General features: G+C 43.8%; 1 protein-coding gene across 48 annotated transcripts in view; it reads left to right on the forward strand.

The window, feature by feature from the left end:
• Window positions 1-24,801, forward strand: part of MAP2 (microtubule associated protein 2) — a 224,400-nt gene extending 199,599 nt beyond the window's left edge. For 31 of the 48 annotated variants that reach the window (XM_030486756.1, XM_030486757.1, XM_030486760.1 and 28 more), the window contains 6 exons: window positions 568-718; window positions 2,974-3,317; window positions 17,587-17,679; window positions 19,169-19,250; window positions 19,796-19,908; window positions 20,587-24,801. In XM_030486756.1, coding sequence (XP_030342616.1) covers window positions 568-718; window positions 2,974-3,317; window positions 17,587-17,679; window positions 19,169-19,250; window positions 19,796-19,908; window positions 20,587-20,802 — 999 coding nt within the window. In that variant the 3' untranslated portion in view covers window positions 20,803-24,801. The remainder of the gene's footprint in view (window positions 1-567; window positions 719-2,973; window positions 3,318-17,586; window positions 17,680-19,168; window positions 19,251-19,795; window positions 19,909-20,586) is intronic. The other 17 variants (XM_030486763.1, XM_032919920.1, XM_030486749.2 and 14 more) reach the window with 1 other exon arrangement.

Raw genomic sequence — 24,801 nt, forward strand, 5'->3', positions numbered from 1 at the left:
GAATCTAGTGATTTCAAAGAGTAAAAAGATAAGTATGGAAGGAAACAAGACATGAGGATTAATAATCCTGAACTGAAAACATAGGCTGTAGCTAGAAGTTTTTCTCCAAAAAAAGTAGAAGGTATAGTTTGAGAATGCAAAAATCACACCTCACCTAACAGTGTACTGTGGGGTGTACTCTGGGCACCAGTACTGCAGTTACTTTGCAGGTAAATTCATGTAAGAATTTCACACCTGAGCTCCAGAGAGTAAATCCTTTAACTTCAACTTGCACTAAAACCCCTCCTTGCTTCTTATTAAGAAACACACATGGAATCCATCCATTTAGATCCAAGAGTATCTGTGTTAAGTAGCTGAGAAGGTGACTAGTGTTTTGATGCAGTACAGAAGCACCAGGGAGCTAAGCAGAGCATGGGAGGTGGCTGGATCCCCACAGGTTCCTCTGTGAGTAGGAAGTTGGGCCCATAGGATGAGGTTTCCCCCTCTATATAGGTTGAGAGAAATCACAGCCTATTGATTTTTGAGTTTTGAAAACTAAACCTGCCTTTTTTATTTTGCTACTATTAGGATGGAGTAACCAAGAGTCCCGAAAAGCGTTCCTCTCTACCAAGACCCTCCTCTATCCTTCCTCCTCGAAGAGGTGTATCAGGAGACCGAGACAGAGAGGAGAATTCTCTCTCCCTCACAGCTTCTCTCTCTTCAGTACGACGGACCACCCGTATGTTTTTTGCATATTAACCCTCTCCTACTGCTATGGGTGTCTCCCATCCTTGTTAGATGTGTCGTATTGCCATAGCATAATGCGTCCCTGCCTTTCATACAGAGGGGTAGGTGTGGGGTATGCTCTTGGAAATCAGAGCCCCAGACGCTGGTTTTCTTCAGGTACCAAGTGCTGAGCAGCAAGGGCTTGAAAGCAGGGACACGATGCACCCTTTCTGTCCTCTGCAATGCCCAGAGCTAGGACTGCTCTTCAGACTGATCGCTGATAGCAGAAAATGCCCTTGCAGGGAGCTCAGAGCTGGGCAAGATATTTAACACAGGGCATTTATGAAGTAAATCACAAGTAAGAAAAATGAGACAAACCTGAAGTAAGCAACATCAAATATTCTGATGGATCATGGGAAAGGGAACCTGATAGTTATAGTCTTTAATTTGCTGTTTCACAGTAACGATGTCCCTGTCCTATAATACTAGGGTAAACTCTCTGCTGGGAATTGAGATGTTGGCTAATGAAGTGGCTCATGGGGGAAGGTGAGGATAGTAAACCAGCAATGTCCTTTTTTGAGGACTAATCTTATCAAATCACAAACCAGATGAAACTACAGAACAAAGAGAATTTTATCAAATACCCCCAGAACTTTCAGCTAGATTTGCATTAAGCCCAGGCCTCAGAACCTGGATGTAGCTCCCTGCTTTCCAATAGGAATTCCTCTGGTTTCTCTCTTTAGAAACCAATCTTTTTTAAGACAGCTTAAGGGAAGTAGATGATTAAATTCTACAGAAAAAGTCCTTTGAAATTCTTGTGTGATGCTCCAAGGTCCTTTGAAATTCTTGTGTGATGCTCCAAGGGTAAAACAGAGACCCTTTGTAAGCAGAGTGACCCCCAGCTGGCACAGCAGCCCATTCTGCTGATGAGGAGTGAGAGGCCATTGAGCTTTTGCCAATGTGGTGAAGGGCTGAGGAATGAAAAATAAAGATACCAAAGCTGCAGGGAGCTGGGGAACAAAATAATATTCCCTTTCTGTCTCAGTTGGTGAGAAGGTTCTGGTTTAGGGTTGGTTTGGAAAGAAAGAAACCATTCAGGGAAACTGGAGGTGAGAGTGGAGTATGTTCAATCTGTCTAATGAGTCAGGTAAAGAAAAGTGGTTCTCCTGGACCCCAGGGGCAGCAGTGCCTTGGGTTTGTTTCATCACTGTTACTTAAACCAAATGATTGATAAATACTTCGGATAAGTTTTTGATGAGCCGCACTGGATGCTCTAGAGAGGCCCATTGGATTTGTAACTCCTGAATGTTTCAAAGGTGAAAAGGTACATGCACCCATCCAGCATTGGGGTTTTCCAGGCTTTGGGGGTTGGTTTGGTCTTTCTCTCCCTGAGTATTCTCAGCGGAGCTTTACTTAAAGCAGCATATGGAGGTACCTCAGCTTCTGTTTATTTGTGTTTGAGAGTTACGAGCAGAGCTGGCTGCAGAAAGCACAGTGCCCCTAATAAACTGTTCTTGTGCTCAGTGAGAACGACTGGCAATGCCACAAGCACAATATTACAGTATTTATTTATTCCTAACTCACATGCAGATGTAACTAGAATGTGACTTTTCATCTAGGTTGACTTCTGTAACTGCTTTCTTCCATTGCACTAATGAAAAATAGCAATTGAATGTGAGGGACATCTGCCTATCCACACAACAGAGCTGTGACTTGTTCATCAGCTGAATGCTGACCCAGGGTTCAGCTGCAGACACTGAATTACCAGCAGTGGTATGTGACCAGCAGCAGCCAGGCACTCAGAGCCTTTTGTTTCAGGATTATGATCAGAATTTTTCCCACTCTCAAGTTTAACGCCCAAATCCGTTGAAATTGGTGACAGCATTCTTACTGGCTAGTCAGGTTGTCAGATTGAGTCCCAAAGGTTAGATTCCAAGGCTGCTTCTCATCCTTTACCCAAAATGGAAATCAGTGTGGTATTGTGCCTCATTTAGCGAGCTTTGTGGGAAGCACGGCTGTTACAGAACAGGGAGCTCAGTCACCATATGGGCAGTTTACCAGCTCAACCACACATGACAAGGTAACTCCTGAAAGGTTGATGAGCAAAGTAAGACACAGAGACAGACATCCAGTGTGCTGTTCCAGCACTAGCACAGCCATCTTAGAACTGTATCTCTCCTGGCACACAGGGATGCAGCACCGGGAGGTGCAGAGGGAAGAAGAGCTGTATTTCTGTGAGTCTAATGCTAGTTTTTTTCTTGAATATAGGATCAGAGCCAATTCGTAGCAGAACAGGAAAAAGCGGAACTTCAACTCCCACTACTCCAGGCTCCACTGCCATCACTCCAGGGACACCACCAAGCTACGCCTCCCGTACCCCAGGCACTCCAGGGACACCCAGCTACTCCAGAACCCCACACACTCCTGGCACCCCCAAATCTGCCATACTGGTACCTACTGAGAAAAAAGTTGCCATAATTCGCACTCCTCCTAAATCTCCAGCCACTCCAAAGCAGCTACGGGTTATTAATCAGCCTCTCCCTGACCTCAAGAACGTCAGGTCCAAAATTGGATCAACAGATAATATCAAATACCAGCCTAAAGGGGGGCAGGTAAGGATTCCACTCTTCATGTTGGGATGGGTATGGGATGGGAGCCATTTTGAGTTGCCTTGCAAATGCTGCTTCTGTTGTCCATATGCATTGGTTGTTTCGGTGATGGTAAATGGCAGGGACCAGGACAATCTTGAGAAAGTATTTTGTCCCCTGAAAACTAATGGTGCCTCACTGAGATCAGTTGGAAAACTTCAAAATAAGAGTTTGCACTCCATGCCATAGATAAGTTTCAGCCTAAGTCTCATCAGTTGCTGCTTATCTAGTCTTCATCAGTACCAGCAAATGGAAGAGGTTTGTTTTAATTCAAGCAAGTTCAAATTCAACCTAGATAGATGTTAGCAGGATTGCATAGTACCATGACCTTTTCTTGTGTCATTCTACATTACATGTGTATTGTGTTGGGTGATGTAAATGGGGGTTGCAGCCTCCAACCTGGCAAATCTACCCCAAGTTAAAGATGATGGGAGGGGACAGATATTAGACTTAACAGTTTTTCTTGCTGCAGGGTTTGAATAAGGAGGAACAGGGCTTGAATTGTACAAACTGGAGAATGAATGTAATATAAGAAAAGATGAATGTGTAATAAGGCAGATCATGATTTTCTGTTCTCATTGTCTGAAAGAAGAAGAATTCAGGGACATGATGCAATTAAAAGCTGAAAAAAAGACATAGTTTCATACCTTGCAGAGTTATGCAGTGAAGTACATTGTCATGAAGATTACTTTTGGCTAAAGACTTAACATGTGTTAAACAAAGTCATAAAATCACAGAACGGTTTGGCTTGGAAGGGACCTTAAAGCTCATCCAGTTCCAACCCCCTGCCACGGGCAAGGACACCTTCCACTAGAGCAGGTTGCTCCAAGCCCCTGTGTCCAACCTGGCCTTGAACACTGCCAGGGATGGGGCAGCCACAGCTTCTCTGGGAAAAGTCTGTGCCAGCGCCTCAGCACCCTCACAGGGAAGAGCTTCTGCCTCAGAGCTCATCTCAATCTCCCCTCTTTCAGGTTAAAGCCATTCCCCTTGTCCTGTCCCTACAGGCCCTTGTCCAAAGCCCCTCTCCAGGTTTCCTGGAGCCCCTTTAGGCACTGGAGCTGCTCTAAGGTCTCCCCTTCAGGAGCCTTCTCTTCTCCAGGCTGCCCCAGCCCAGCTCTCTCAGCCTGGCTCCAGAGCAGAGCTGCTCCAGCCCTCGCAGCAGCTCCGGGGCCTCCTCTGGCCTCGCTCCAGCAGCTCCATGTCCCTCTTGTGCTGTTGCCCCAGAGCTGGATCAGGACTGCAGGGGGGGTCCCCCAAAGCACAGCAGAGGGGGAGAATCCCCTCCCTGACCTGCTGCTCATGCTCTGGGGGTGCAGCCCAGCACACGGGGGGGTTCTGGGCTGCAAATGCACACTGCTGGGTCATGGGGAGCTTCTTATCAACCAACACCCCCAAGTCCTCTGCAGGGCTGCTCTCAATCCATTTTTTGCCCAGCCTGTATTTGTGCTTGGGATTGCCCCGACCCAGGTGCAGGACCTTGCACTCAGCCTGGTTGAAATCCTGTTGCAGGCAGAACTTCAGCAATCTTTGAAAAGGACAGTAAAGTTGTAAGCTTTTAAGCAAAGTAGTAGCTTTTGGAGACTAAGGAAAGATCACATAGGAAGTACCATGAATCCTCCTGAGGTATGGTATTTATACCTTCCTCCAAAGAGTCTCTGCTTGATGCCCTAACAAGCAGAGCTATGGCCAGAGCTGGAGTAGTCTTCTCTCATTTTTGGGCGATGCAGAAATGGTAACAGAGATGGCATTAAAAGCCAAAATTATGTCCAAGCAATTTGTTTGTCTTTCTGTCTTGAAGTACTGCTGTTCTAGCTTAGAGGATGAAGTGGTCTATTCTATTAATGTTTAAAGAGTTATGACACCATTTATAAACTGAAAAATTTCTATTTTATTTAGAAATAAAGAGGCTGAATGAGGAAAAAGAATATAGCATATCAACATGTATGCTAAAAGTATGGACAGCTCAGACTTGTGGGTGTAAAAAATTATGTTGAGTTCATATTATTCTGGACAGAACCCCGTGATGAAAACACCCAGTGCCCACAGCTCCCTTTTGCCTCCCTGGGATTGCTGAGTTACAGCAGTGGCAATGTGAGTGCTTTAGGAAAGGTTCACTTCTCAACTGCCTCCAGGGACAGGCCATCAGGGTGAATAACATGCTCCCCCATGCAGCTGTCCTGAAAGCAAGACATTCCAGAAAGCTGGGTTGCATAGTGCTTCCAGATTAGATACTTCTATATATATGTGAGTTTTGGAATTCATAGCGGAAAATTACAGAGCAGTGAGGTTTGCCTAATGGTGTCTCAGAAAAAAATAATAAACTGGATCAAAAGTTAACATTGCAACCTCCTGCAGGTGTTGCAGGGAAAAAACCCAGGCTCATGTTGTAAACAGTAAGGTATCTCTTAGGCACTGATCCTGTTTTCATGGTAAATTAACACATCCATTGCTTTCCAGGCTTTGGACAGTAGCCAGTTACTCAGATAAAGTCAAGATAATGCCTCAGCAAAGGTTCTTCTGCCTTTCTTTTGACAAGTAACTGTGTAATTATTTTGTGGGGGAGTTCACCACCCATTTGACATATTGCATGGCAGATGGTGACAGCGCGCAGGGGCTCCAGGAGGCTTCGGGACACAAATTCAGCCTGTGCATCTGGATTAGCATTCCTCATAACCAGCCCAGCTGCTGGACCTGGGGCTCAAAACCAGCACTGTGTTAGCCTGCCTTTCTCCTCCCTGCTACTCTCTGTGAACTGTTAACAGGCCCACAAGGCCCGGGGGGAAGCACAGCAGTTGTATTTCTTGGTGAACGGCATGCCTGGACAGCTACGCTTCAGAGAGCTGCAGTCTTTGCAGGGTCGTGAAGGATGGCACAGCGATTGGCATTTCACTCTTCCAGGGATCCCAGGGGAAATCTGCTGGGTGGACATAATGTCACTGAGGCTGAAGGATTCTTTAATTCCCAGTGGTATGTGGCCACTGAGCTGTGGGTTGAGCACAGACTCACTAAGGTTTTCCTTTATGTCTCCTTTATGCCGTAGTTGCTTAGTCTAGACAAGAGGTTTTTAGGATGAATTCTTTTCCAATTTCTGCAGTTGAATTTCATAGGGTCTGTGAGAGGAACACATGAAAACTAATTTCATTTCCTTGTGTTTGCTCACATCTTTAATGTCTGGTGGCAAATACTGCGCTGGCTGAAATGAGCTGTTATCTGCTCTCTGCTTTTAGTGATGATACATGAAACAAACCAAAAGCTGCTTGAGTTTTATAACCTGAACTGGAAGTGCTGATAGCAATAACCACAGGAAAAATAAGCAGACAAAAAGCCAGCCTCTATCTGGGCAAGTTAAGTACATACACATGACATGCAAATCACTAAAGGAATACAGATATGCAGCCCAAAAGTGTCATTTGGAGACAGACTATCCTTTTACCAGAGGCATATCTGAACCTAGCAGAAGGTCTTCTCTTAGCTTACAGCTGTCCTAGAGGAAACAGCCACACTCTGAAACTGCCAAAGGCTGAGGTGCAGAACTGAAGCAGCAGGGGATGTTTGAAAGCTAAATAAATCAGGAAATGCAGTGCTTCAGCCTTGAATTTCATCAAAAGCTCATCAGACAGCAGACGGATTTGACTTCAGCTCTGACTTGCAGCTACAGAAACAAAGAAAAGGAGAGAAATCACTTCACCTAAGAGGAATGGGAGAAAATAAAGGAGCATGCTTCTAGGGGCAGAAGCAAGTTAACTTGGCACTGCATTAAGGTCCTACTAGGAATAGATTGCTTGAGATGTGTTTAATTGGTATTCTGCAGGCTGGAGAAATGAGGGCTTCTCTGCTCAGTGCTGCAGCCAGTAGGTGGTTGTCTGGTTTTCTCTTTATAGTAGAGTATGGTGAAATGTATCATTCTTGGCAAAGCTCAGAGGCGACTCGCTCATGGGTATGTCTGCTGGGCTTCAGATGGATTTTCACACTGCATCAGCTGTGGAGGAAATGCTGCGCTTTCAAATGTAACCCATTTGCATCTGTTATTTCTCAGACAGCCCAAAGGAAGCATGGAGGAACTGGGGAAAGGGGTTGGAAATCTGTTTCAGATGCCAAGACTGGGGTTTTTCTTTTCTGTTCACATTTTTGATCTTCTTGAAATTCTGTCTATGAATGTAGTTTGTAACATATCAGAGTACAAAAGTGCACTATTTGAGTTTTTCCATTACTGACCAGGCAGACTATTCATAAAGCATCATAGGCCGGCAACCAAGGATAAAGCCAACTTAGATTTGTTTCAATTTAATCTTAAAATGTATACCTAAAACCTGAGCCATGGGCAAGAACTTCAGTGGATATGATTCAGCATATCTTCATCGAAGTGAATGGAGCTGTACAGCCTAAAATGCCATGCATAAGGTTTAAAATATCACTAACTATAGGAAGAGCCAGGCATTTTGTAAGTAAGATGCCATGTTGAAGAACAAAGTGTTCCTTAAAGGTTTTGAGGAAGATTAAGGAAGAACTTCACCATCTTCCCTAAACAGTAGAAAACAAAGTGCAGTTACTCACGGGTTAGAAAGTCTGAATAAACTGATGACAACACTATTCAGTAGAACTTGCCCAGAAACCACAAGAATTCTGGCAAGGGGAATAGACATCTGCATTAGATGATAAAATAAGACCAGCACAGAGAAGTATAAGACATCTCAGAGCTACACAGAGGAGGAGGCTTATGTGAACATGTCATCTTTTTGTTAGCTTCAAAATCAGTTTGGTTGGCAGGAGAGATGACAACACACCTCACACCCCTCCACCATCCCAGTTTACAACCCCACCTGCAGAGAGCAGTAGGCTCCTGAAGTGTTCCCTGCCTCAGCTGCAGGCTGCTGGGATGCAGAGGCAGAGCAGAGACAGACAGACAGACAGACAGGCACACACCAGAGCTGAGCACCTCCTGGGAGAACTGCAGGTCAAAAGGGCATTCAGCAAATTCCCCTTGAGATGGCATCTTATAACTCTTCTTCCTCCTGTTTCACATGTCTTTGCACCATGTTGTGAACACTGATGACTGCCCCAAAATTAATCTGAAGGTCTAGATTATATGCTATTGGTGCACTGGTTGATGAAAAGTGTCCTAAAAGGTAGTGGAGCATATAGGCCTAATAAAAGTGCAGACTGAGCTGTTGCTGGGTCCCATTCTGTCTCCCATCTCTTTGCACTGTTTCTCCAGTACACTGTGATCTAAAGGCACTTTCATAGAATCATAGAATCCCAGAATGGTTTGTGTTGGAAGGGACCTTAAAGCTCACCCAGTTCCAACCCCCTGCCATGGGCAGGGACACCTTCCACTAGAGCAGGTTGCTCCAAGCCCCTGTGTCCAACCTGGCCTTGAACACTGCCAGGGATGGGGCAGCCACAGCTTCTCTGGGCACCCTGTGCCAGTGCCTCAGCACCCTCACAGGGAAGAATATTTTCCTAATATCTAATCTAAGTCTCCCCTCTTTCAGGTTAAAGCCATTCCCCCTTGTCCTGTCACTTTGGCCCAAGTTAAGAGAATGTCCGTGCTCAAGACAGTGAAGAAAATCAATGAGCTTATAAGGTTCAAGGTTTGATGCTTCCCCAACCAGAGCCAGAGGGGGCAGCTGTATAGGGAGATGTGGATTGACAATGTAACATGGCTTCTGTTAAAGTACTTAGCTAATGAGAGGCTGGGAGGCACTTGTTTCCCCACTGGTAGCTGCATTCACTGGAACAAGTTCATGCATTTACCAAGTCACCAGTTCACAACTGTGAGATAAATTCATCTGTGTCAGTCTGGTTTTGTTTTCTTTATACATGCCCAGATTTGTGGATTTGCAAGACATCTGAACAGGTTAGTTCTGGACTGAAAATTAGAAATGAATTCATCCCTTGTTAACTGAAGATGTAGGAATGCAAAGAGCCATTGGGAGTTTCAGGCACACCTTCAAAACTCTCTCACAGCTCAAAACCATAATTTTTAAGTTTTTGAAATTTAGAATTTTGGCTGATCATTGCAGATTGTACAGAAATAACATCTTGCAGCTCCCGTGTTCAGACTGCACTCATTTAATGGAAGGCTTGCCCAAGAACAGTCTGTACAGTTAAGCCTTGAATTATTCTGGATAAAAAGGAAGATCTTCCTGACTCATATTTTAGAAAAATGAAGCAATCACTGCCAAGCTTTAGCAAGTTTTAGAAAGTTTCTTTGAGGAAAGGTGTTTGGTTGGTAGAAATGAGCAGGGAATTGGAACCTTCTATCCAGATCTGATATTCACCTTTATGTGGCTGGGACAGAGTAAAATCATTACTCTGCCTCAACTATCTGTAAAACATGATCATGCACGTTAAGGACAAACTGAACCAATATCTGGAGGGTCATTGTCCTGGCTTTGGCAGGGATAGAGTTAATTTTCTTCCTGGTAGCTGGTGCAGTGCTGTGTTTTTGACTTCAGTCTGAGAATAATGCTGAATAACATATCAATGTTTTAGTTGTTGCTAAGTAATGCTTACCCTGAGCAAGGACTTTTCAGTCTCTCATGCTCTGCCAGTGAGGAGGGGCACAAGAAGCCAGGAGGAAGCAGAGACAGGACACCTGACCCAAACTGGCCAAAGGGGTATTCCATACCACAGCACATCATGCCCGGTATAGAAACTGGGGGGAGTTGGATAGAAGGGGACCGATCACTGCTCAGGTCAGGCTGAGTATCAGTCAGAGGGTGGTGAGCAATTGTATTGTGCATCACTGCTGGGGTTTTTTTATTTGCTTTATTCCCCTCTCACTCTCGCTTTATTTTTTATGATGATGATGATGATGATGATGATGATGTTGTCTGATTGGGGTTCTAGCCACTAACAAAACCTCCACTGACTACAGTAGCCATAAGTCGATGCTTCTCCTTCTTTTGAAGGCATTTAGCGGCAGTGCACCGATTTCTGCCAGCCAGATGTGGTGTGTTCAGTCTGTCTAGCTAGAATTGAAGGTATCACTTTCTGGAGGATCTTTCCACTGTCTACAGTGGCAGCTTAAGTGACCAGTTCCAACTCTTAGCTGGCTAATGATAGAGGAGACAAATCCCAGCCATGAGGAACCATAGGCTACTGGTCTCTTGGTAATAGCAAGGGGAGAAGCTGTAATTTCTTTTTTTTTCTGGAGTAGATTGAAATTCCCAGGACATAAATTCTGTGCAGGTCTGAGTCATGCCAGCAGCAGGTTCAGCAGAAGAGGTATTTTCAGCAGAGCAAGAACTAGTCTAGATTCTGAGAAATAAAATAGGGAAAGTTGTTCTTCTGGGAAAAAATGTTCAGGCAATACATAATCTGCATCAGAGCTGTTTGGTCATATAATAGTGTTCTGTCTTACACAGCAAGACGAGAAAAAGAGTTTATTTTGCTCAATGGGAAAGGGCAGGAGAGAAAAGGATAAAACGCTTAGGTTTTATGTTGGAAATTTGGATTTGAATAAAAAGAGATGCTAAGGGACATACCTGGAGAGCTTTGGGAAAGCCAGCTTGCATGAAGAGCTAAACACAAGAGAGTTTTTTGCACTTGAACTGAACAACCATATTTTTTCCACTATGCTGGAGTAAAGAGAATCCAGACACAATGACTCAAAACTCATCCCTTCTTAAAGGTAAGGAACACGACTGGAAAACTGTGATACTTGATGCTCAACACTTGCTATTTGAAGCTGTTAGTACTCTTGCCAAATGTAGGGATTGTTGCCTCTCAAATTTAAGTATCAAACTGTAGTTTAGTAAAATCTGTTTGGTTTGTTTAAGGGAGGACTAAAGCAAGGATCCTGTGGTTTAGCTGAATCAATGGAGATCTTAGGGTCTTTTTTTATTTGGCATGTATGAATCTCCTTCAATTTCTTTTGCCATTCTTTGGATCAGCTTCCCACATTTAGTGAGGAGTATGATTCCAGAACACGTGTTACAGTTCATCTGACGTGGATCTTGCACTTCCTTGAGCTGTCTGTTAAATTCAGCTGGTGCCTCTTGACTGTAAACTCTTTGGCATGGGAAGTGGTCATTTTGCTTTGTATTTCCCACCATGATTATGCAAAACCTCTCACCATTGCTCTGTAGGCCTTTTCTCTCTTTATTGGTGGGAACATGCTTAGTTCAGTGTGGTCACCTTATTAATTACAGTGATTTGCAAATAGGTAGAAAGCAGCTTGTAAATCAGCTATCACAAGCTCTGTTTGGAGATGTGGAAAGTCTGAGGCACAGTCTTTCTCTTCAAGGACTTTGCTAAGCCAAATAAATACCCTTTCCCCTCCCTTTCCTCTACCCGTAGCCTCTGCCAGGAGCATGAAAACTGTAGTATCATCTGTCCTTGGCAGCATGTAGATTTGGAAGCACTTAGAACTGCCTCTTGATGCTAATCAGATTTTAACCTTAACCTTGCTTCCTATGCAAGACTAATTCTTATCTCACTCAATCCCTGTGTTAACCAGGAGACCAAACACTGAATAATGTCTAGTTCTGTCAAATTACTGTGATGCTGTGGTAAGAAGAAGGAACCTGGCCCTTTTTGATAAGTTGTTAGGAGTCTGGGAGCTTTTCCCAGTATCACAGCCCAACAGCATGTTCAAATGGCAAGCGGAGCATTTGTAAATGCTTTAGGCACAGTGTTTGTGGTAGAGCTTCTCGGAGGCCATAGCTGCAAGGCAGGGAGAACATAAATGCATCCTGTGAGGGCCCATGGACTTGTGGATGATCAAGTTTGTCTAAATGATTTCTAACCCAATCCTCCTCAACGAAGGGAAAGGCTTCCTTTCTTCAGGCTTTCTCCCTGGTCTCCTGGATCAGGGGTTCCTGAGGGCTGGCGTTGGCACTGAAGACTGAAGCAAAGAAGGCATTCAGTTTCTCTGCCTTCTCTGCATCCTCTGTCACCATGGTCCCTGCTCCATTCAGTAGTGGGCCCACATTTTCCCTAGTTTTCCTATTAGTAATGTATTTGAAGAAGCCCTTCTTATTGTCCTTGACATCCTTAGCCAGATATAATTCCAAATGGGCCTTGGCTCTCTTAGTTGCATTTCTGCCTACTCTGACAACACCCCTATATTCCAAAGTGGCCTGTTCCTGCTTCCACCTCCTGTACATCTCCTGCTTGTCTTTGAGTTTTGACAGAAGTTCCATGTTCATCCATGCAGGTCTCCTGTCCCCTTTGCTTAGTTTCTTACCTGTGGGAATGCACTGTTCTTGAGCCTTGAGGAAGTGATCCTGGAATATTAACCAGCTCTCTTGGACCCCTCTTCTTTCTAGGGCCTGTTCCCATGGGATTCTGCCAAGAAGGTCCCTGAAAAGGCCAAAGTTAGCTCTCCTGAAGTTCAGGGCTGTGATCTTTCTTATTGCCCTGCTTCATCCTTTCATGATACTGAACTCCACAATTGCATGGTCACTGGTCACTGTAGCCCAGGCTGTCCCAACTTTCAAATCACTGACCGGCCCATCCTTGTTTATTAGTATAAGGTCCAGCAGCACACCTTTCCTTACTGGTTCCTCCATCAGCTGTATCCGAAAGGTATTATCAATGCTTTCCAGGAATCTCCCACATTGTTTGTTCCTCGCTGTGATCTGCCTCCAGCAGATGTCAGGGTGATGGAAGTCTCCCATGAGAACCAGAGCTTGTGATTGTGAGGCTACTTCCAGCTGTCTGTCATCTATTTCATCCTCCTGATCAGGTGGCCTGCAGCAATCACCCCCAACAGTGTTACCCTTGCTGGTCTGCCTTTTAATCTTGACCCATAAGTTCTTGACTCACTCACCATCCGCCCTGAGACAGAGCTCCAGACATTTCAGGTGTTCTCTCACATAAAGGACAACTCTACCACCTCACCTTCCTGGTCTGTCTTTCCTAAAGCACATTCCAGTCATGCCACCATGTCTCTGGAATTGCAACCAGATCAAAGCCCAGAGACTGCACATGGATCTCTAATTCTTCTTGTCCGTTTCCCACACTATGTGCATGAGTATACACTTGGTTTCCTACCCATGCCTGCATATCCCAGTTCGTTGGTAGACAGCATTCAAACAGCACAGAAGGTGCTGGAGCACAGCCTCTGACTCCTGCTGGGGACTCCTAGAAGTAGTGCGGGTCAGTGAGGCTATGCTATGTGCACATCAGCGCACAGTCTGCCCTGGGCTTCAGTTCTGGACCATTGCTGAGGAGTCATCAGAGGACAGAGTGGGGGGAAAGTCTGTCAGACTTTCAGAGCTTCACACAGAAGCTAGTTTTCCCTTGGGCAGTGTGGTTTTGTGGTATAAACCCAGCATTGTCTGTAAGGCTTCATTTTTCCACTGTGGTTTAACTTTACGTGGATATGACAAATGCTGAGGAACCTGAGCTTGGACCTGATCAAAATACTGACTTCCAGGCCCTGTCCAGCATACCTGGGCAAACCAGCAGCAGATCAGAAGAGAATGTATCCGTTTCAGACTGGCAGGTCCGTGCAAGGGCTGTGAGGGACTCTGTCAGGACATTACCTTGTTGGCATGTTTAGTGAGTGTGAATAGTCTGTTTCTGCCCCAGACTACCATGTTCCCTTTCCTGAATGAGAGCATGAGCAGGCTTCATCTTTCTTTTAATGTGCAGCACAATCGAAGTGCATAAATGTAAATCCCTACCACACATCCACCCCACAGAAGATGTACATACACATTCAGGAGCATAGAGACCTCCCTGGTGAGTCATGGTGCTCATGCTGCCTCTGTCACAGACAGCTGCATAATCTAATTCCTTTCATCAAATGCCATCATAAAAGTTTATCATTTTATTGTCATAGCTCTGTTCCCTTGGGAGGCAGTTCCAGAGCTTCCCTTCTCTGACAGTTACAAATTTCCCTCTAGATTCCAGCTTCAAATAATTCACAGTCACTTTATATTCTTTGTTTGCAAGCCAAAGTTTCTCTTTAGCCTAAATAGTTCCTGTCCCTCTCTGGTACTCTCCCTCTCATGTTTACAGTCTCATTTCTCAAAGGCAACAAAGCTTGTGCAGTCATGCTGTCTGGCTGGCAGTCTCAGCCATCCTCAAATCATTTGTAAGCTGTTGGCCAGTTTCAACCAGTGCTGGCAAGGGAGCAATGGTTAGAAACACAGGCAGTCCCTCCAAGTTGGGTGATAATTGTTGCTTGGGTACAAAACAGAGACTCAGCGTAACGCAGTCATTGGGGTAAAGGCAATAACTCAGACCTTCTCCTTAATCAGAGACAACAAAAGGCTAGCTGGTTGTGTACTGGTTTCTATTTGCCCTGCCTAGCAAACTTGAGAAAAAGTTTGGGAGATACTGCTGGCACTAGGGAATAGGGCTCGCTGAAGAATATAGGATGGAGGGATTAAGCAGTTTAAAGCCTTAGACTACAGGAAACAAGGCTCCAGTAGCTGCGGAATTCTTTAGTTACAGAGGGCAGTCATGATTTAAATATGTGCAAGGATATCGATATATTCCAGGAAAGGGAGAAACAGATCATCAGAGAAAACCTTGGATCAGTGCAGTTCTTCCCTGTGCCAGAGGACCAGCGCAGCACATCCACATCCCTCAGCTCACTTCAGCCCTCAGCACAGGCCATAAATGATACATAGGTCTCCTGCTGGCCCTTCTGCACAGGGGCATGGTTCACCCAGTGAGACAGAGAGGATAATTGAGATGGTTGGTCCTTTACAGATCTACTAGCAAGGTCCATGGGCCAGGAAACTCATAAACTGTCAGACTTCTGGGTGCAAATCAACCTTTAGGCACTTGATCAAAGGCACTCTCTCAACTTATCACCTTGCTTTGGGTCCATTTTAAGCTATAGGCCCCTGAGCTGAGGCAGCACTGAGGTCTTGTCATGTCCCCCACGCCAGCATTTTCAGAACAAATGCATCCCTGTGGCCATTGCAAAGAGGTGCTGCTGATCCATTGCTGAGAGATGTGCTCACAAAGTGCTAGGAAGGCTTTCTGGTTTGCCCAGTTGTGTCTGCCCCGAAGCTCCCTGGGAGCCAGATCTGACTGCACATCAGATGTGTGTTTCTGTAACTGATGTGACACCTGTCTTGCCTAGTACTGTGGTACATTTTGAAAAAAAAAGGGTATTGAGAGAAAGCACAAGCATAAAACTCCAAAGGCATTTGCTTTCATGTTTCAGCGTACATGGCTTTACTTGGATGGATTAAGCAGATAGGAAGGAGGAAGACAGAAATCTGTTTGCCTACTCAAGATGCCCATCTGAAGGTGACCTACCAGTTGTGTTTTCTGGTGTTGTCATCACCCTTATTGCTAAGCATGCCATCACCACAGATCTTTACCAGTTAAAGCCAGAGAACGCTTAACATCCTAATAGTTGGACTGATTTAGTGGTTATATGTAATGAGGGGGACCCATGAAAACAGCTTGCTGTGAAGAAATTCTTCACGTTAGCTGCAAAGCGTGACCCTCTGAGGATTTCTTCTTTTTTACTGGGCTTAAGTGCTTAGATGCTTAGTGCCAGACAGCTTCGACTCATTATCAAAATGTGACATCCCCACTGCAAGAGCTGAGAACTGCAAAATCTGATATCCCTGTAAGGGGGCAAATAGTCTTCTCCTAGTATGGAGAGGCGAGGCACAGAGGGAGTGATTTGTCTCAGATTTATCAGGGAGCATGGAGCAGTTTGGGGACCTGAAGCCAGGCAGCAGAAACTGCACAGGGTTCTTCTCCCACTGGCCACTTCAGCTCATTTGCAGCTGCTTTGTGTTTCTGGAGTGGAAAGAAGCCACAGTAAGGTACCCCCACATATCCTTCCCTTTCGCTTATCTCAATATCAGTCACTGTAAGTTTACCTACAATAACAGCCAACAGGACTGTGCTAAGCAATATGTCAGTGAAGGCTCTACAAGTGCCATTCAGCAAAACGAAGAGACAACGCCCAAAATTCTGTGGCTTTCTGTACAGGAAAGAGTGTAAATTCATATTATATATTAATAACATAGAGATAAATAAAATCCAACATAACATTTGAATAAAGACTTCATATTTAACCCAGAGAAAGAATAAGCTGCATGGGTGGCACTCTTTGAGTAATTAAAACCTCCTGGTACAACGAAAGCAGGTGCAGCTTTGGCCAGAAACACCTTCTCACACACCTGAAAAGCTTAATACTGGTGAGCACAATCCCCTGCCCTTGCTCAGAAAGAAGTCTGGAAGTGGTGTCACTCAGGTGTGCACCCTGCACCCAGCTGTCCCTGCCTACTCGTAACTGCTGCCCAGCAGCACATCATTCCTGGGCAGGACAGTCACTGGTGGCACTTGAGTTCTGCCAGGTGGAGGAACTGCTTTGACATGGGTGTCAAGATGACGTCTGAGATGGGGGTAAAGCACAGGACAGCATGGCCAGCCCTTTGCGGAGTTCCCCTCCAGGCACTGTCATATGCCTGTGGTGCATCTAAGGTGACACAGAAAAAATGCATGCTCCTAGTGTCTGTAGAGGAGGCTAGCACCATCAAGGGACAGTGGGGTCCTTGTTCTGCCAGAAACAGAGAACACAGGGGAGAAGCTCGGTGCTGCTAGCACCAGAAAGTTGTTGTGACCAACTTTATGGCCAGCACCAGAAATCAGGAAGCAGTGATTGCAGCTGTAGTTTCCAGATGTTATTGTTTTCTGCATTGCCCTTTAGTAGACAACAGTAAAGAGAGAGAGCAGTAGAGAGCTCTGACTTCAGTTTAATTAATTTTGTCAGTCCCCTTTCACAGGACACGCTCTGATCTGTTCTATGAACTGCTGTTATGACTGTATGGCAGGAGGGCACAATACCTCAGGATTTCGACCTGGATCTGGGATTTCTGCATCAAATCCTAGAGTGCTGAGCTGTGGGAAGGAGGGTTTCCATCTTTTCCTTGTGGCCGGTTCAGCAGAAATATGGACCATCATTCAAACCAGCCTAGGACAGGCTGTCCAAGGACTATGTCCAGTCCTGGCAAGCAAGGAGTTCTTTGAGCTTTTTAGGGAAAAGCCACCTCTCATCTCCCAGTATAAAAACTTTCCCCTTTGTATTTCACCACCACTTTGTGAAGTAGAAAGAGAGCAGCGTAGTGTATTTACATATGCTGTGTTAGCATACTAAGCATAGAGATTGGCATGGTTTGCTTTCTTACATTTCAAGTGAGGAGGAGTCACAGCAAGAGACAAAATTACCCTGGCTCCCTTGTCCTGCACCCTGATGGAGTGTGTGTATGGTATATAGTAAGTTACCTCCAATTCCTTTTAGGTTAGGATTTTAAACAAGAAGATCGATTTTAGCGATATTCAATCCCGCTGTGGTTCCAGAGATAACATCAAACATTCTGCAGGGGGAGGAAATGTAAGTAGTACAGACACCCTGTGAACAGGCATCTCCACTGTGGTAACCTGCCTCGCTCAGCCAGACCCCCTCTGTCTCCCTTCCTCTGAGCACTACTTTCCTTCTTGCTACTGTTTCACATGTGAGTCTGGTCTGGTAGTTGTGTGAGCCCTGTGTATGCAGCGGTAGCCTCCTGATCTTTCTCCACAGAGCACAACACATTTCCAGAACTTGGATGGGCAAAGGAAATGAGAATAGAAGAGCTATGTCTGAACACCCAAGGGTGCTGATGGTACAAATCTGCTGTGAGCAGAAATGGGTCAGTGCCTTTCATGGGAGTGGCCCAAAAAAGTAATTTCCAAACAGAGACTGCAGCTCCCAGTGAGACTCCAGCCTCACAGCTGGGCATCTTCCAGTGCATCAGTCCTTCCTCAGCTAACCTTTCAGTTATGTGCATTCATCAGAGAGAAGGAAGAAAAATAAAACAAGAACAAAGAAAGCTCAGCAAGGGTGTGATGGGCCAGCATGCTGAGCGCTAATGCCACGGCATTATTCCAGTGTGAAAAACTGAGGTTGCTCAGGGTTTGACCAGATACCTCTCAGTTCTAGCAGACACACTGGAACAGCTTAAGGAGAGCTTAAGGCAGCTGTGACCCTCCTGATAGAAATACTCTCCTCTCAGATGGAAGAGCTGATAGCATGGGCATGTCTTATCCAAACAGATTGAGTACAGCCACTAGTGCTGGCTTGAGTCATTGTTGGTGATGTGAGCAAACCAGTGGCATTGCAGTTATCCTGGAGGTCCTGTCCGGCCTGGAGGGGCTGCAACTTGCTACCACAGTCACTGTGATTGTGAGCTGCATCTGGGAGCTGTTTGGGAGTGTAGCAAGGCAGCAGTGTGGCTCCATGGCTGCTCCTGAGCTGGGCTCAGCACAGTCATGGCAGGGCAGAGAGCAGCAGGAGGAGGGAGAGTGCCTGTGGTTCTGCTCTTGGGTGACCACCACCAAGCTGGCTGGCTGAACACCCACCAGCTCAGGTACAGTTGCAGGAGTCACACATGACCCTCCACAGTGGATTGACATGAAATACATCCTGTATTTGAATGCAGAAAAGTACAAAACAGATAGTAGAGAAAAAAAAAGTTGCCAGGATACACATTCAAAAGCAGAAGCAAACGGATGGGTCCTGCTGCGTGCAGGGCTTTAGAGAATCCACCCTAATAGGAGGCTCAGAAACATCTCTAAAGAACCCACAAGCTGATCTGCTTTGTCCTTCTCTTTGTTCTGCTGATAGTAAAGCTTAACCCAGCTCTGTCATTCCCGAGGTGGGAAGGAAGCTTGCTGTATTAATCCAGGTGTTTCCTCCTTTGTGGCATGGTCTGTTTTCTACTAACCATCTCTCCTTTTCCAGTGGTTTGTAGAGGTTTGGGCTCTTCCTCTGCAGGGCTTGGATTTTAATTTATTTGACTTTCTTCATACCTGTAATTTATGTGTGTGTGTGCTTTTGACAGGTACAGATTGTAACCAAGAAGATTGACTTGAGTCATGTGACTTCCAAGTGTGGCTCGCTCAAGAATATCCACCACAAGCCAGGTATTGTAGGAATTTCTGGGATGTGGGACAAAGCAAAGACCTAGTCCTGTGATGTGAAGGAGAAATCATGGATGAATCCATTCTCTTTTATAGTCCAAGAGGAAGTAAATACACTTTGCTAATAAAAATAATATTCTTAACTCTACTTGACTAGATATGTAAAAGCATAAAGGTATTTGGCCAACTACTTTAGAGAGGAGATAAAAAAATAATACAGAAGGATGCTGCTGTGGCATCATGTTAGTCTGATACTGAAATGCAGGCTGAAGTCAGCAAAATACTTAAGCATGTGCTTAAATCCCATGAAAATCAGTAGGGCTGCAGCACATGCGTAGAGTTTGAATATGTGTTGAAGATGTAATGTTTTACTGAACGTGCAGCATTGTATTCTGTGCTTCTCTAAAGCCATTAGATCTCAACTAAAAGGGAAGTAACGTGAGAGCATCCACGTGCATCAGGTCAGACTTTCTCCTGACCTCCATTGGCATGGAGTCAATCTCCAAGATATTCCAGCCTCTTACTCGGTATTTCCTTTTCCTGCACAGGAGGCGGGCGTGTGAAAATCGAGAGCGTGAAACTGGATTTCAAAGAAAAAGCTCAGGCTAAAGTTGGTTCACTGGAAAATGCCCACCACGTACCTGGCGGTGGTAACGTCAAGGTAAGGGGACAGCCATCAGAGAAAAGGCCACCACCGTGCCCCTCACCCTGTGAAATGATCAGAGCTGTGAATTCAGCGATGGCTCTGAATTGAGCAGGAAACATCCGTTTGTTCTCCTTTAAGCGCACTCAGATGCTATTTGTTCCCTCTGGAATTTGGAATGACCAATCTCACATCCACATCTAAGCTGAGAGTGAATTTTAAAGTGAAACATACTGTAGTTTGTGCACTGGCTATCCTTGTAAAGATGAACCTTGTCTGGGACTGTTGTACAGTGTCAGTGTGATCTAATAAGTTTGTAGTGTGTATCAGGACTGCTTTGTGATACAGGAGAAAAAAATCTTGAAAGTAAAATCACTCCCACAGACATTTGAAAATACAGATTTCAGAAACAAATCACAACGCCCATAAAATGTATATTAAATTCATAGAACTAGGGACAAAGGTACTGCTCATTAAAGCATCCGTCAGAGGCAGAAATAGTAAGAGAATGTAACATAGTAAACTAGTATATATTAAGGTGAAAAAATCTTTAGTTTCAATTATTCTAAGGAGTGAAGAATTCTTAAGAGCTGTAAGAGTCCTTAAAAGTAAACAAAATAAGACCCAAATGATGATCTATAACAAGATAATTTGGTGAATACATAATGTGTTAAATTCTTTGCTTTCCTGGAGCAGATTGACAGCCAGAAGCTAAACTTCAGAGAGCACGCTAAAGCCCGTGTCGATCACGGGGCTGAGATCATCACACAGTCACCGGGCAGGTCCAGCGTGGCTTCACCACGCAGACTCAGCAACGTCTCATCCTCTGGAAGCATCAACCTGCTTGAGTCGCCCCAGCTTGCTACCCTCGCTGAAGATGTCACGGCAGCCCTTGCTAAGCAGGGCTTATGAATCTGCTCATTTCGCATTGTATGAAGTAATAATATCTAGGCATGAGCTCTTGGCAGGAATGGGCTCAGAGCAGGTGTTACATTCATTCTCTACCATGTCTAAAACAAAGTCACATCCCAAGACTTGTAGTTACCATACAGTTAAAAAAAAAAAAACCAGAAAAAAATATAATTAAATAGATGCAGAAATTGGCCTGATCTCCATTTACAACAGGAAGACACTGGCTTTATATGGGTAATACAACTGCAGTATGTTACATTGGACAATTATTGTTGCTCTGCTCTGTCTTGCATGGAGTACCGTACTATGATAAAATGCATTTTTACCTTTCATGTGCCTGAAGGCCATCCACCTCTTTCTGAAGAGCCTTGTTAATATCCCAAGTTGCTCATTTCACTGTTCTGTTGATAGATGGGGAAATAAAAGAAATTGCCCATTGTAAGTTATGACAGGTTAAACGAACAGTTTGCTTAGCAGAAGGAAGGGCATATAGAGAAATTCAAGTTTAATTAAAAAAGAAAAAAAAAAAGGTGTTATTTTGTATAAATGAGTAGAACAAAAGTTGAATTAAGTTATTAACATTTTTTGGGGACCTGGTTAATTATGTCAGTGTATAGCTGAAAAGCCAATAAATTATTTAACTAATAACTAAAAGTAGTAGTTGAAAACATTCAAACCATGCTTGGGGAAGTGCCGTAATAAAGCTGTCGAAAGCAGCACTTCCACCCCAACAGACTTGTGTCTGATTAGAAAGTTGGTTAAGCGGCTAGATTTGTGTATGCACCACCGGTTTCACATCCTTTCCATCTGTTTGATACAGTATTATAGATATATATATATATTTCTCTGTGGCCATTTGTGATACGCCCTCCTCATATACTTGAATATTCTACTTCTTTATTCACAGTATCTGTGTCTCTTGCACCCTTTGGTGTTGCAATTTTAGGTATGTAAAAGTAGATGTTAGCAGGGTTTTTTTTCCCTATTCGTAAGAATACATTTAAAAAAAAAAAAAGATGAAAATTTTAGCATGAAGTTGCTTTCTGTAACAACTAAAAGCCGTGACCCTGTTTTAGTGCCAGATGCAAGTCTCTTCTGTGATGCTAGAAAAAGGATTCCTTCCCTCTTCCCTTCTCTCCCTTTCTTCACAAAGGTATGATTTTTGTGGGGTCCGGATGTTTGTAAAAGGGTCTCCAAAGATGGCTGAGTTTGGATTCTGGATTTTAAAAAAATCCCCAATTGTTTGGTTCTGGGTTTATTTTCTTTCTGTTTGGGGTTTTTTTTCTTTTCTTTTCTTTCTTTTTTTTTTTTGGTTGGTTTAGTTTCGGTTTGGTTTTTTTTTAACTCCTGTAGTAACAGTGAATGTTAGATTTATTTATTTTTTTCTTTTGCTAAAGTTGAAACACAGAAAAAAAGTATTAATATGGTTTTTTCCTCTCCTTTAGTGATGTCTCATACAACTCAGGCACTCAGATAACAGTGATAAACTTAACAGAGGTGCCTGTCAGTTGTAGTATGTGGATAAATAAAATGAGCCCCCTAGACTGGGTTGCCATAGCGGTTCAGCAATAAATAGGGCATCTTAAAACCTGAGCAAAGTGGGATCACATTGGCTATAAAAAGTATGAGGAAAAGTGTGCATAAAAGATGGAAGGCAGAGATACATAAACAACTGATCCAACGGAGTTACCTGTGGGAACTCCAACACTATCTTATGGACACTAAAAGAACACTGGAGGTAATATGGTAGTATTACACATCAGCGGATAATCATCTGCTGATACTATATGTACAGTAGACATACGGAATGACCAGTTTACATTCTTGCAGATTGTTTGATCTTTTCCTTTTGAAACCTCTTAACTAAACTTTGCACTGTCAGTTGAGCTATACTCGATACATGTACTAGGTTAACATTGTGTGTTGGAAGCTTTTGATCTGTTCTTTCTCCTTCTTAATTTGTATGTGTGCGTGTGTGTGTTGGGCTTTGATCTGAAAAGTCTCATAGAGATTTTTATGTCTGTGGAGAAGGATTCTAATAATTAATAGCACAGGATTCCCTGCCATTAAATTCAGGTAGTAAATGCACAGTTACTAGACAGTAAACGTTCAGTGGACCAAAGGGGGATTTTGGCTAAGCTGTCACAGCAGCACAAAGACAAAACAAAATGGTTACGTCTCTAAAAATTTTACTGAAGATGAACTCCTAGCAGCCCCACACATGACACTGCAGCTCTGCAAAAAGCTTTTTCACACTATAAAGTACCTAATACTGCTTGTAAGTCAGTTGTTTTATACAAAGGACAGGGAGTTTAGAACCATGCTAAGTGCATCTGGAGGATTCTGATTTCTGCCTTGTATATGTTACACTTTTAGTTAGAGTAATGCTAAGAATTCCCATGGAAACTGTGTCGAGGTACATTAAAAGCCTCTTCCCATTTTTCCTGGAAAAACAACAAAGAAAGAAAAAACAACAGCATATCATGTTGCTCTGATCAAACTGTCAATTACTATAAATTAACTTTGAGCGGGGTTTTTTTTACACCTTTCACCAACATGGGAGAGAAACTACGGTACTACTGAACCTCAGCTCCTCTGAAGCTGGACACTAGCTAGTGAGAACAGTGCTAACCAGAGAGTCAAGGCTTTCTATTCTCCTTTAAAATTGACATAGTCTAGAAAATAAAACTTAGTTAATCCACCTATGAGTCCAAAGTTAAGAGTGGTGTAACACACCAAGTCATGTATTTCGTGCATTAAAATGAGCTTTCTTGTCTTGATTTAAGCAAAGACCTTTGTAATCATAATCATACTTCCATAGAGAGAATCCTAGAATGCCGTGGAGTTAGATGAAAAGAAATCAAGAGTTTTGTGCTGTTAAATAAATAAATAAAACCCCCAAGTTATGTTACATGACTCTAGATGTTCACTGAAAAAGCTCATACTAATCTTCTCAAGAAGAGTGTTGGGTTTTAAAACAACAGTTTGTAAATACGTAATGCCCACTAAAGAAGATAGAGCCAGCTTCCTGGAACCCGCATCCGTTGTGTTTCTTTTCCACAGGCATGTTGAGCCAGCAGGTATGTTGGGTGCCTGAGACCCAACTCTGTAACAAAGCAGAGATAATCCAGATAAAAGGAATGGTGAAATCTAGTTTGGATAGCTAGGGGAGAGCCCCAAATTAATAATCCATCAAGTTGTAGAGACAAAAGTGCTTCTGCCCCATCTGCAGAGTTCTGTTTCCATGTAACCACAAGCAGAAAGAAATCAAAGTTGAGCACAGCTCTGTCCAGCAACAGTAAAGGAAAAACTGATACTGATGAGGGACATTGTATGCCCAAAAGGGCCATGTATATTTTCACTGTACAGCAGTAAATGGTATTATCCATTCAATACTCTGCTAAGGTACAGTAGTAACCTCATCGTGACTGCTTACAGATCTAAGTTTGCCTATATGCACGACCCAAACGGAGTCGAAAGGCAGCCTGTGTGGACTACCACACGTGAGCAGAAGTTTTTTCCATGCTGGACCAAAGACCATTTGAAACCCAAGTACAAACATCCCTTCAAAGGCAAACGCCTTGAAGAGTAGATCATGTTCGCTATGAAAATCAACGCAGGTAGATTTCTAGCCTAGGTGTCTGTTGAGTTCACTGACTAGTGAGATTGCTAAAGCAACTCCCTCTGCAACTCCAGCAATTCCCACTGCAGAAAGGCAAATTAGTTTCACACTTGGAAAAGTCAAGCGCATAAAAGCCACTTCAACTTTAGCAAAGAGAAAAAGACAACAAGTAATCATGCTGTATGCTGGGATGTCAAGGAATACAGTCTGCTGTTACAAACCTGTGTTTTTTCTGATAATTCTAGAGCCTGTTACCATAAAAGAGGCATTTCTTGAATGGCTGGTGGTAGGTAGTTCATGTTTTTCAATCCGATTTGCAATTGTATTTGTTGCTGTATAGTGATTGTTTTGCAAAATAAAATCGCTTGTCATCTAAA

Source organism: Strigops habroptila, chromosome 5, assembly GCF_004027225.2.
Source record: "Strigops habroptila isolate Jane chromosome 5, bStrHab1.2.pri, whole genome shotgun sequence".
NCBI lineage: Eukaryota > Metazoa > Chordata > Aves > Psittaciformes > Psittacidae > Strigops > Strigops habroptila.